This window comes from Squalius cephalus, assembly GCF_949319135.1.
Source record: "Squalius cephalus genome assembly, chromosome: 18".
In the NCBI taxonomy this organism is placed as follows: Eukaryota; Metazoa; Chordata; class Actinopteri; order Cypriniformes; family Leuciscidae; genus Squalius; species Squalius cephalus.
Genome location: NC_137139.1, coordinates 25,535,526 through 25,549,649, shown reverse-complemented (window position 1 = coordinate 25,549,649; position 14,124 = coordinate 25,535,526). Strand labels below are relative to the sequence as shown.

At 37.1% G+C, this 14,124-nt stretch overlaps 1 protein-coding gene across 1 annotated transcript; it reads left to right on the top strand.

Moving 5' to 3' along the window:
* Positions 1 to 3,977: 3,977 nt before the first annotated feature.
* On the top strand, positions 3,978 to 9,662 carry ormdl2 (ORMDL sphingolipid biosynthesis regulator 2). Its single transcript, XM_079849521.1, has 4 exons — positions 3,978 to 4,060; positions 4,507 to 4,681; positions 5,036 to 5,187; positions 8,338 to 9,662. Exons 2-4 carry the CDS (start codon positions 4,508 to 4,510, stop codon positions 8,471 to 8,473), a joined length of 462 nt encoding a protein of 153 aa, XP_079705647.1. The 5' UTR covers positions 3,978 to 4,060; position 4,507; the 3' UTR covers positions 8,474 to 9,662.
* Positions 9,663 to 14,124: the final 4,462 nt, after the last annotated feature.

Here is a 14,124-nt window from a genome sequence, read left to right as displayed (position 1 = left end):
GGAAAGCATCAAGGCACATCCGAATCCAATGTTAGCTTCCTGTCTCCTGAGATACCTTCATCTGATCAATTTTTGAAGGCAGCATGGATGTATCCTTCACTGCCTTTGATATAGGCCTACCGCATTCTGTTACAGTTAAGCTATAAAATAAAGATGGCATCTGAAAGTTGTTGTTGGTGGTGGTCAGTTTATGTGTAAATGTAGCCTACATTTTTACTAACCTTTTCCACTTTTTATGTCATTTCTCGCTAGAAATTAGGCCTATACTATCATGGTACTTAAATATTTCCTTTGTTTTCATCAAAGGTCTCTCTATATTATGTTGCAGCCTCACAAGCAAGTCTGAAATTAGTTTTGTAAGGTGCGTGACTTCTGTTTGAATGCATCTGTTACGCGCACTCATTACAATAACGTGTAATGTCACGGAGCCCCTAAAGGAACATGGACATGGTGATGGGGAAAAAAAATATTGTGCTATCCTTTCGTAGCCTATTACCTCACACATGTTTTGTGTTCTCCAAGAAACTTTTCCTTCGCTCGCAAAATGTCTGCGTTCCCCACTTTTTATTCGCTAGCAAAATAAATAAATAAAAACAACTTTGCTAACTAACGCAAAGTTTCTTGGGAAACGAAAAGGTTTTGCTGGAGAAGTCATATATTTTGCGAGGGATTGCAAAAGTTGTGAGAAAACTGCAATAAATAAATAAACAAATAAAAATCACATGGTCATGCTTTGGTAAATCGTAATTATGACATAAAAAGTAGAAATTATGACATTCAAAGTCATAGAATGTCATAATTTAACTTGGTATATCATTTTATTATATTTTTTTATTATTTTATTTGAAATTTAGTAGACAATATATGACTTCGTAGCCTATGCCATAACCTTAATTTTTATGTCATACTTTTTATTCTCAGAATTCTAAGAATGTCATAATTATGACTCGATATGTCAAAATTTCGATTTTTTAATCTCATAATTAAGACTTAGTATGTCATTATTACGATTCACCAGCATGATTTTTTTTTTGGCCTTCCATTATAACGAAATCAGGCTATTAAGTTATTATTTTAATAACTTATAAGATTTCTAAAATAATAATAAGTTTTCTCGAGCATTATGTTGAGCATCTTGGAGACTGGTATTTGAGGAACAATATTTTTAATGAAAGCGAAACCACTTAATTAGATCTCTACCTGAGATCGCGGGGAAACTCCTGGTGACTCACATTTAGGCCTATATAAATGTCACTACAATAGGCTAGCTTTACCTTCCAAACACTTCAGAAGTCAGGATAACTCTAACAGGACTGCACAAGACATTTGTCTCCAGAATGATTTCTTCATTATTGGTAGTTTGTTTTGCGGTTTTAGGAGCCAGTGGAGCTCCGGCGCGCGCATCTGGTGAGATGAAATACACGGAGTGTAAAGCTTTGTCTGTCAAACTCACTGAAATGGCGAGGAATTTATACAACAAGGTACGAATGCCTACTTTCAGTATAAATATATTTTACATTTTTCTTAATTTTTAAATTCATTATTTAGTGTTTCAGACACCCTTTTTATGGGTGACATTTTAAGCAAACATTTTTTTGTTGATTATAATAAAGCAATTGTATGCTCTGTGCAGGTTGAGTCTCCTAAAATTGCAAGTATCATTGATGATGCTCCAGTGTCTATAGGAGCAACTGACACATGTGATCCCTGGAGCCTTCAAAACAACAAAGAGGTAACAGGATAATTTATCTATAGATGCATGGTCTATTAATGATTCCACATGTTGTAGATTACAAAAGCTGTCACTAGGGCAGTACTCTTTCAAAAAAGGCACACATTTGTACCTAAAAAGCCTAAAAATTTGTACCTATTTGTGCCTTAAAGGTACATATTGGTACCAAATGTGTTCATATTAGTACCTAAATGGTACATGGAACCTTTTTAAAGGGTAGGCTGCCGCTTTTGTATCATTTGTTCTGAGAGTGTGCTTATGTGTTGTCAAATGTTGTAATCTGTCTGTTGCTTTTCAGACTTGTCAATCACGAATTATTCTGGCTCTGAAAAACTACACCAGAATTTTTCACAAGGACGGTGTGTTTAAGAATTCAGCTTGCAGTGGATGGAGAGAGCAGGCCAACAATATCTCTGATGTCACCAGAGACATACTGCGGGTGCTTGAGGTATGTGTGTTTTTATTCAAAATCTTTGCTAGTGTTTCATGTACTTCCTTCTGATGTAACGCACACCTGACACGTTTCATAGAACTAGAGGCAAAAAGTTATTCCCACATCCTTATCTGTTATCCTCCTGGAAAGTTTCATATGTAAATGTGTTACTTTATCAACTGCTCTAGTAAACCCTTTTAATTTCATTATTGTCTTGTTTGATGCAGGAACCAGTGGTCGATGCTCCTATGAATGTAGTAGACTGGTACGACAACGCTCTGTGCCTGGACAGTGTGGAAAGGCTCTACTCCTTCTCTATCATATCTGCACGCGTCTTCTCTTTTCTGGCATCCCCAGTAGCTCCTATGGTTGAGATGAAACAGTGTTAGATCAAGAGGAAAGACAGAGATGTATAACCTACGTGTTAGTAGTGATCATGTTGGTCAAAATGTTCAAACAGCTTTTGCTGCTTCTACAAAGGTTCTCCTGTGTTATAATAATACAGATTTAATAACTCAAAGTTGCATTAACATTAAGAATGCATGTGTGACATGATTTGATATATTTATAGAACTATTTATTGTGTTCTTATTTATTTCTGTATTTATTGTACGATGATTTTACGTAACTTCCAAGAAGGTGTGTAATTTATAACTAATAAATACATGAACAAGTATTTCAGAACTCTGTATTCATAAGTTGTCTTCATTGTTGCGTATTGTTCTTTAAGAGAACAAGGAAATTCATTGAAGAACTAACATGTGAGCTAATTACTTTTACTAGCACTAGAACTCTAATCAACAAGGAAATGACAGCGTTAATGCTGTCAAATTTCCCAGTCTGAAGTCAACAGCTCTCTGTAAAAGGAGAGGGAAGATGTGATTTCCATAAACATTCATACTCTTTATGGTGGCATGAAGCTTCCTGCAAAATATGTCCCAAAATCAGATGCTGCCACCACTCAGCTCTCTCAGGAATGTGTGTATTGTCCCATAAGGATGATGTCATAGCTACAAAAGGGAACTTGGTTTACCAACAAACACACAAGACAAGCAAAGACAGAGGACACGTTATTGACTTTTTCCAGATAATACAGGTTGTTGTTGTTTTTTGACAGGAAAGACACAAGAGGCAAAAACAATAAAGAAATAGTAAAATAATAATTACAAATATAATAGAGTGCAAGCATCATCATCAGACATATTTCTGACACTACACTTCTAAATTATTTAACTGTACGGTCACTCTTATTATTATGGCAAACGTGTGAAATTTTTCTGTGGTCAGGGTATATGTGAAGAGGAAGTAGGACTATTGCCAATACCAGAGAACCTAAACCTCTAGATATCTCTGATAACTTCTCATGAAATATTTTTAATACAGCCTATATGAAGTTTAATTTCTCAAATGTACCTACAACAACAATAGCAGTACTTGTTGAAACTTAATAAAACATACAAGCTATACAAATAAAGCAATATAAACTATAATGTAGATTTTTAATTCGATTATTACAATTTTATTTCAATTAATTTATAAAAAGGAATAAAGAATAAACGGAGCGTGCTCGGGCCCTAATGACTGAAAATAAAATAATTAATTACACATTCCCAACAAGCCGGTTGAGACAAATCCAATAAACTCAATTAAAAAAAAAACAAACAAAAAAAAAAAAACATTGGTAACAGAAGTTTAAGAAATACATACATAAATAAAATCAAATAAAATACCCATTGTTAATGAGACGGTAGGTCAGAGGGCGGAGAGAGGCCGTGTTTCAACACCTAGTGCGCTGCTTACCTAGTCATCGCACACGCGCACTGCTGTCTACGTAGTTAACTCGCTAGGTTTTGAAACCTAGCCGCAGACGCTCTATTTCCTGGTTACTTCGCAAGGTGGGTGGCTCATGTGACAACATTAGCTCTTTATTTACAAAACTTTAACGGTCTTTAACTTGTATTTTGTGCTGTGTTCATTGCTTGCTTAATTTTGACTTCAAACCTCACTATATTTCATGGCGGGTTTTCTTCAGCTTTTATCAGCAGCAGCGATTGTACTACATTAGCTGGCTAGCTAACAGTGTTCAGATGTTAAATCATCATGGATGTTGTACATACTACGCATTAAGACCCCGCAAAGTACACACTAGTCTCGGTCCGTGGTATACACACCTAAATAAACCGCTAACAGGTTGTCGTCGGGGAAGATATTGTAATGTCTTCGTGATAACGCATGTGATTCATTGTAAAGAGTGTGTACCCTGTTAAAGGGCATCCTTATTTGTTTTTTAATGGCTTTTGGTGTTTGAGTGAAGAATATCACTGCTGTTGTTTTTCTGCAGGATGAATGTGGGCGTTGCTCACAGCGAGGTGAACCCAAACACACGGGTGATGAACAGCCGGGGGATCTGGCTGGCCTACCTGCTGCTCACCACTGCCCTGCATGTAGTCTTACTCAGCATCCCTTTCCTCAGTGTGCCTGTGGTGTGGACGCTCACCAATGTCATACACAACCTGGTCTGTTTGGAATAATCAAGATTTTTATTTTATTTTAAAAACAAAGTCTCTTATTCTCACCCGAGGCTGCATTTGCTTGATACAAAATAAAATAAAAACACTAATATTGTGAAATATTATTACAATTAAAAATATATATTTTAAAATGTAATTTATTCCCATGGTCTTCAGTATCACATTATCCTTCAGAATTTCTACTAATTTTACTGTAATTTTGATCAAATAAATGCAGCCTTGGTGAGCATTTAAAAATCACTTAATTAGTAGAATTAATAAACCCACGTCATGGAAAATATGTAGAAGTTGTATTCTAAGTTTAGTGGTCTGTTGTTAATGCAATTCTCTCCCATTTAGGTGATGTATCTGTTTTTGCACACCGTCAAAGGCACACCGTTTGAGACGCCAGACCAAGGGAAAGCACGTTTGCTTACTCACTGGGAACAGATGGACTACGGCATCCAGTTCACAGCATCAAGGAAGTTCCTTACCATCTCACCCATTGTACTGTGAGTGATATTCATAATTCTCTTAAAGGAGAACTCCGGTCAATTTTAACATTGAGCTCGTTTTTTTGTACATTTGGAGTGCTGTCAATACAGAGAACAACGACAAAAATAGGTGTTGCCTACACCGAGTTATCCTCTTTTTAAAATTTGCACCCTGTTGACTTCAATGGGGCAAGTTTTAAACCTGCTTTTAGCCTCTTAACATCCTTGATGTGTCATTACAAGTGCACAGGTCATGTGAGTGATTCCTTCAGAGTGAACGCGGGTCAATCTGACTGCAGTAGATGTGAAAGATATGAATAAAAATGATATTTATTTAGCCAGCGCTCATACCTGTATTTACATCCTGTTTTCGGTCGAAGTCCATAGTAATCGATTGTCGAGTTCACGCGCATTGGTTTAGTACCTATGATCATGCGCGTGAACTCGACAATCGATTACTACGGACTTCGACCGAAAACAGGATGTAAATACAGGTATGAGCGCTGGCTAAATAAATATCATTTTTATTCATATCTTTCACATCTACTGCAGTCAGATTGACCCGCGTTCACTCCGAAGGAATCACTCACATGACCTGTGCACTTGTAATGACACATCAAGGATGTTAAGAGGCTAAAAGCAGGTTTAAAACTTGCCCCATTGAAGTCAACAGGGTGCAAAATGTTAAAATTGACCGGAGTTCTCCTTTAATATTGACCGAAACAGAAATGGGTCAACATGCATTGGCAATCATATCATCCATCCATCCATCCGTCCATCCATCCATCCGTGTGTATATACAGTACCGGTCAAAAGTTTGGAAACATTACTATTTTGAATGTTTTTTTTAATAAGAATTCTCTTATGCTCATCAAACCTGCATTTATTTGATCAAAAATACAGAAAAAACTGTAATATTGTGAAATATTATTATGATTTAAAATAATGGCTTTCTATTTTAATATACTTTGAAAATATAATTTATTTCTTTGGTGCAAAGCTGAATTTATCAGCCATTACTTCAGTCTTCAGTGTCACATGATCCTTCAGAAATCACTCTAATATGCTGATTTATTATCAATGTTGGGCTGCTTAATATTTTTTTTCAGGATTCATTGACGAATAAAAATTATAAATTTCTTTCAAAGAAACAAAGAAAAAAATTACTGACCTCAAACTTTTGAATGGTGCTTTCTGTTCTTTTTTTTAAATCAGCATTTTAGAATTATTTCTGAAGAATGATGTGACACTGAATACTGGTGTAATGGCTAATGAAAATTCAGCTTTGCATCGTATAAATATATTATATTTTGAAGTATATTAAAATAGAAAAGCATTATTTTAAATTGTATTAATATTTCACAATATTACTGTTTTTTTCTGCATTTTTGATCAAATAAATGCAGGCTTGATGAGCATAAGAGACTTCTTTTAAAAATACTAAAAATAGTTATGTTTCCAAACTTTTGACCGGCAATGTATATACACACACACACACACATGCACTGCCTGGCCAAAAAAAGGTCACAGACTCTAATATTTCGTTAGGCCACCTTTTGCTTTGATTACGGGACGCATTCGCCATTGCGTCGTTTCGATAAACTTATGCAATATCACAGCATTTATTTCTGTCCAGAGTTGCATTAATTTCATTAATGAAATTAAGAGTTAGATTGCTGCGCCTCTCTTCTTACCCTGATGCGCACATCACTCTGTGCATGTGGAAATACTCGTACTTTCACTATGAAACACAGCCATGAGTTCTACAGTTTTGCGACTCCAGGCAGTGTATATACAGGAGTTGGACAATTAAACTAAAACACTGGCCAATATAGTGTTGGAGGTTTCACACCTATATATGTGCAGCCTGGTAGAGCAGAGTGTGAAGGTTGAATTAGCAGAGCAATAGCACAGATGTACATAAACCACTGCAATCCTCACAACATAATAGCAGACATATCAGTGACCAGGGCAGCAAGTCTTTGTGGTGTATCGAGAGCTATGGCATCCAGGGTAATATTGGCAAACCGCCACATAGGACAAACCACATCCAACAGGAGTAACTGTCGACACTGGGATGTCCGGGTACTAACCCGTATCCAAAAAACATAAAACCCCATTTACCGAACTCTTAAGAATTAAATGCGCACCTCGACTCACCTGTTTCCACCAAAACTGTTTGTCGGGAACTCTTACTGAGTTAATATTCATTGGCTGCAATAGCCAAACCTTTGGTCACTCGTGCCACTGCCAAATGTAGGTTTCATTAGCGCCAACAGTGTAAATCTTGGGCTGTAGACCATGTGAAACATGTATTGCTCTCTGATGGGTCCACCTTCACTGTCTTTCCCACATCTGGAGTTACAGGGTGGATCAGTGATGGTTTAGGCTGCAATATCATGGCATTCCCTACTGTGCTTCACTGCCAGCGACTACCGAACCATTCATGTGCACCTATTGGTTCATATATTGTACCCTGAAGGGGGGTGCCATGTATCAGCATGATAGTGCACCAAGATAGAGCCACTTCAGTGTGTTTTGGAGGAGCAAGTCAGATTGGCATGGGGTACTTTCCATAAGATCATCTCTCAATGCAAATCAAACTAGCTATTAGGCTAACTGAAATAAAACCATGCCAATCTCTAGGTATGGTGAAGGCTATGTGATGATGTGGGGCTATTTTAATTCCAAAGGCCAAGGGAACTTTTATCAGGATGCATAGTATCCTGGCTCCATGAAGTAACTGGCCTTTAAAAATAAAAATCTGCCTGCCTCTATGGGAATTTAACATAGGGGTGTCCAGACTTATGCACCCTGTATTTTAAGGAAGAACATTTATTTATTTACGATACATTATTCATTCACAAAGAAAATTGGTGTCCTTAAAGGTTGGATTTTTCCTATTTTTTTAAATTAAGGCATTAAGTTCAGTTTCCAAAAGATGATTTTTTATTCCTCTTTTTAGTCAACTTTAGTATGGGTGTATTCACTTATGCATAGCACTGTATATAAAACATAAATGTTAAACATACAACATAAACAATGTTTTATATGTATTAGGAAATTCAGCTTTTATGATGTTATTACATTCTCAATTATATATCATTTTTAACAGTATAATCGTTCAATTTAATTCTCATATTTACAATAATTGTTATGTTTTCGTAGGTACATCTTGGCCAGCTTCTACACTAAATATGATACCACCCATTTCCTAGTCAACACAGGCTCGCTACTAAGCGTCCTCCTTCCAAAGTTGCCTCAGTTTCACGGAGTTCGTCTATTTGGTATAAATAAATACTGATATGACACTGCAGCCCACTCATGGAGGGGACGTAGCATCATGGAGATGAGATGACTGAAGTTCCTTTATTCTCCACATGATGCTTCCTTGGTCCAAAGCTGTTGGGACTTAAGGAATCAAAACTGCACTGGACTCAAGTACATTATTTAAAAAAAAAAAAGGCCTTCCATGCTCAGGTTTACTCAATCTTGGTGTGTGTTTTTTTTAATCCAATCTTATGTCTGTAATTTCTTTTCATCAAAATACTTTCTAGATTGATCAAGTTTAAGGACGTTTTGACTACATTGCAACAGACAATGTGCCAATTATCATCCGCTGATATTACTTGTGTTAAGGATCCCTTTGCATAATCCCACAACAAGCTCTGCCACTGTGGAGTCAAAACATGATAGTGCTGAATTATAATATTCAGATTGTTTTTTTGTCAGTGTTCTAGTATATAACGTGGGTAACTGCAGTTATTAAGATGTGTTAGAATCAATAGGAAAACACATCTGTTTTGAGTTTAATCTGAACTGTGTTGCTGCATTTATCATTTCATTTTCGCCAAAAATGCAAAACAATGATAATGTGTGATTGTGCAAAATCTGGTTTCCCTTGAAGTGTTTTACTTAAAGGTCATTGCTTAGTTGTTGTTGTTTTTGCTGAGCACTGGTTATATTCGATTTTCTGTATTTATTTATTTCATCATTTCATGAAACATTCCAATTTGAAGTAAATGCCAAAGTAAACACACATTATTATCGCATTATGTCTGCATGGATCATGTTTGTTCACAATACAAAAGTGAGAGTATGCAGATTGGGGAACAAAAGTCTGAGACCACATTGAAAATAAAGGATTCAAATATTAATTTAAAGATGGAAATAATCTGAAATGTTTAGGTTTTTTTTTTTTTTTCAATTTACAACAAAAAAACAATAAAAAAATGTAAAATGAATAAGAAATTATATTACATTTTTTACATTTTCCTAAATGTGTACAAATGGTCAGATGCTGCCATTTTGGATCATTTTCAAGTCATGCTGGAGAACATGATCAATAGGAGTTCATGACAGTCATTTTGTTGCACTGGTATAATTAAAATGACTTGCACAAGATAACTTATCAGTCATAAAATCATTTATGGACTACTATATAAAGTCTCAGGGGGCTGATCAAGTATGATATGCAGGTCAACCAGCCACATACATCGATCTATACTCAAGGAAACAACATTTACAGTTGCATATTGCATAGTTGTGTATTCAACATATGATAAGCATGTAATGAGCACAACATTAAAGTCTGATGCTCAGACAGATGCGTTAAGGCATCATTATTGCGAGGAAGCATGCACATCTAAAGCAATCATAATACTATAGGATCAATCTCACCACATGCAGATTAACGTGGGAATCCTCTCTTCTGAGCTGTTGGATAACAACAAACCACACAGGTGAACAGGGAAAAGGTGCGCGCATCAGTCACGAGGAAGCTCAGCAAGTTCAACACTGTGGATCTGTGCATTTGGATAAGTTGTGAAGGTTGAGCGGGGGAAATCCGTGAGTTTTACATGTCACACACCTACAGACGCACGGGGCAAGCCCAGCGACAGCGATGGGCCGATAGTAATACGGGAATCCCCACCTACATGCTCAGGTGTCTCCCAGACGCTAAGATACTGCATTTCAAGGAAAAGGTAGTAGGAGGGGAATAGTATCCTCGGCCCACCTGTACCACCGATTTGCCTAGCGTAGGGTAACACGTTGTGTCTGTTTACCGCGAAAGCACATGCAAATCGGCTTCTGGCTCAGTGCTCCAGAATACTGAGGAATCCTGTGCTGGTGACACGCGACATGGGCGACGGGGACCACCGCTGGTGATGTCACCGCTGGGATGCAAACAGCATTTGCATGACCTGCAGAGGAAGAACAAGGAAGGGTTCTTGTGGCACTGAAGTCATGTGTTTGCGGTCACTATAGATTTTGCCTGTTCTAAGTCGGTGGGATTCAAAACCAAAAGCTGAAGCTGAGGTGCTGCCTGTGACTGAGGAGACAATGCTTCTGCTGTTTCCCCCAATTCTGCTTTCTTTGTGTTCCTGTTCTAAAGCCTGTTATAAGAAAGCCCTGCGCTGATCGATGAAGGTCAGCCAAACCACAGCATTTGTATAAAGAAGACCCAGAGGTGATCAGCCGTAAAACAGTGGTAAAACAGCAGACTGCTGACACTGGTGCTGTGGAGTGACTTTATCATTTACTGGAGGAGTGATAGGGAATGTAGAAGTGAGTCAGCAAAAAACAAGACAGAAGAAAAGTGAAAATGAGTTAGCTGAAATAAAAGGGAAAATGATTTTGCTGGACATTATTTTTTAAGAGGTTTGTTTGTTGCAGAGAACATGTGCAATAGAGTGATTATGAAGCCCCTAAAGTGACATAGCAATGAGATGGGAGGAAAATTATATTTCGTTCAAAACATTTATTTGCAAAAGCATTAAAACATCTGGTCCCACTTTATATTAAGTATTTATATTACATAACGTTTTCAATCTCAGATGCCAGGAGACCCCAAATATGATTATCCTCCTGTGAGGGACTTCCTAAAATTTAAAAGGCATCTATCTTTTATAAACACCCAATTTATACACTGAAAAATTTATATTATAAATCAATTAATTTCTAAAAATGTAACTTTATTATATATTTTCTTATACTCACTATACTGTTAAATGTAGTATTTATTTAATTTTATTCAATCTATTTAAGAAAACTAATATTGAAATTTGGTTAATAATATACACTCACCTAAAGGATTATTAGGAACACCATACTAATACTGTGTTTGACCCCCTTTCGTCTTCAGAACTGCCTTAATTCTACGTGGCATTGATTCAACAAGGTGCTGAAAGCATTCTTTAGAAATGTTGGCCCATATTGATAGGATAGCATCTTGCAGTTGATGGAGATTTGTGGGATGCACATCCAGGGCACGAAGCTCCCGTTCCACCACATCCCAAAGATGCTCTATTGGGTTGAGATCTGGTGACTGTGGGGGCCATTTTAGTATAGTGAACTCATTGTCATGTTCAAGAAACCAATTTGAAATGATTCGAGCTTTGTGACATGGTGCATTATCCTGCTGGAAGTAGCCATCAGAGGATGGGTACATGGTGGTCATAAAGGGATGGACATGGTCAGAAACAATGCTCAGGTAGGTCGTGGCATTTAAACGATGCCCAATTGGCACTAAGGGGCCTAAAGTGTGCCAAGAAAACATCCCCCACACCATTACACCACCACCACCAGCCTGCACAGTGGTAACAAGGCATGATGGATCCATGTTCTCATTCTGTTTACGCCAAATTCTGACTCTACCATCTGAATGTCTCAACAGAAATCGAGACTCATCAGACCAGGCAACATTTTTCCAGTCTTCAACTGTCCAATTTTGGTGAGCTCGTCCAAATTGTAGCCTCTTTTTCCTATTTGTAGTGGAGATGAGTGGTACCCGGTGGGGTCTTCTGCTGTTGTAGCCCATCCGCCTCAAGGTTGTGCGTGTTGTGGCTTCACAAATGCTTTGCTGCATACCTCGGTTGTAACGAGTGGTTATTTCAGTCAAAGTTGCTCTTCTATCAGCTTGAATCAGTCGGCCCATTCTCCTCTGACCTCTAGCATCAACAAGGCATTTTCGCCCACAGGACTGCCGCATACTGGATGTTTTTCCCTTTTCACACCATTCTTTGTAAACCCTAGAAATGGTTGTGCGTGAAAATCCCAGTAACTGAGCAGATTGTGAAATACTCAGACCGGCCCGTCTGGCACCAACAACCATGCCACGCTCAAAATAGCTTAAATCACCTTTCTTTCCCATTCTGACATTCAGTTTGGAGTTCAGGAGATTGTCTTGACCAGGACCACACCCCTAAATGCATTGAAGCAACTGCCATGTGATTGGTTGATTAGATAATTGCATTAATGAGAAATTGTACAGGTGTTCCTAATAATCCTTTAGGTGAGTGTATAATATTTAAATCATGTTTTATTTATTTGAATCTAATTTATTGATTTTCTTATTTATACATTTATAACCCCTAGAATTTACAAATGTATTGATTTAATTATTATTTCTTATTTATTAATCTTTTTTTTCTCTCTCTCTCTAGATATTTCCACAGCAACTCAATAGCAGCAGAAGTGTTTTACAATACAACATAAACACAATAAGTATGCTGTACCAAACAATTTTTTTATGTAAGTACAAGTTAAAGACACGCAATATAAAGGTGACCAAATACTTTTCTCCAATCTCATTGTCTCTCTAAGGGCTCGACAGGACAGTGATGTTCAAGAGATTGAATATAAAAAAGCACCTGCTGCTGATTGTTTTTCTTCTTTTTCTCTTGGTTGCTTTTGTGCTGTTATAGGTGACAGGAGAGAAGTGGCACACCAGGTCCAAATTAGGAGATATGTGGAGATATGTGTTCCTGTTACGTGCTTACGGGGGAGTGGGGGCCATGGAGAAGTGACATCATCTCCTGATAGCTTTGAATTGGATGCTGTCTGCGGTCATATTGGATTTTTTTTTTTTTTTTTTTTAAATGGCCTCTTTCGGTTTAGTATATCCTGTGAAAACCCTAGAATTCTGAAATAATCTCCATTCATTTTGTCAATTTCATTTAGGATTTCTCTTTTTTTTTGTTTGCGACCATAAGTCGATATATGTTCCCAAATATATTAGGTTCTTTGGTTTAAAAAGCACAAAATCATTTCCATGGTGCTGAATTTTAACCATGTTAAATTATTAGAGAAAAATACAAAGGTGGAAATATTTTTTGGCCACATCTGTAGACGATAGTAGTGATAAGCAATCGAAAAGTGATGTTAAAAGTTTCTTGTCCTTTAAGAAATTTAAGGAAACATGTAGAGCAGTGGTTAGAGCTGTTACTGGACATTCAACAGTGACATCCATTAGCTCAAATACAATCTGTTTTACATCCATCTGCTAGATTTCCTTGCTCTAAAAAGTGTATGGAGATACCAGCACCTGTGCAAGCAACCCAAACACCTTATGAACAGCTCTATGTTGCCATGTAAAGCCAGTGGTTCCCAACTCTGGTCCTGGATTACCTCCAACTGTACACATTTTGGATGTCTCTCTACAGGTCTTGAAGTCTGATGAGTTGAATCAGGTGTGTTTGATTAGGGAGACACAAAATGAGCAGATACAAATGTGACCAGGGATTTGAACCACTGCTCTATTGGTTTTATGCTGCCACCAAGTGGTCACAACAAAGACGTATTTAACAATTCGGTTACACTATTTGGTTACACATTGTTACCGTGTAATTATATATTTAAGTACTGAGTAATATTAAGCAACTACATGTACTTACTATAGGGTTAGGGTAGGATTAAGATTTGGTTGAGGGTTAGTTGCATGTAATTATGCATAATTTACTGTTATTACTATGGTTAGTACATGTAACATATGTAACAGTGGGCGTTACCCACTATTTTAAGGTGTCCTATTTACATTGTACCAACTCTAGTAAGTACTGAGTAAAATTAATTAACTAAATGCACTTAGTATATAGTTATGGTTGTTACTTGTAATTATGCATAATGTACTGTTATTACATATAAATCTCACCGATATCAGAATTGTTGGTGGCG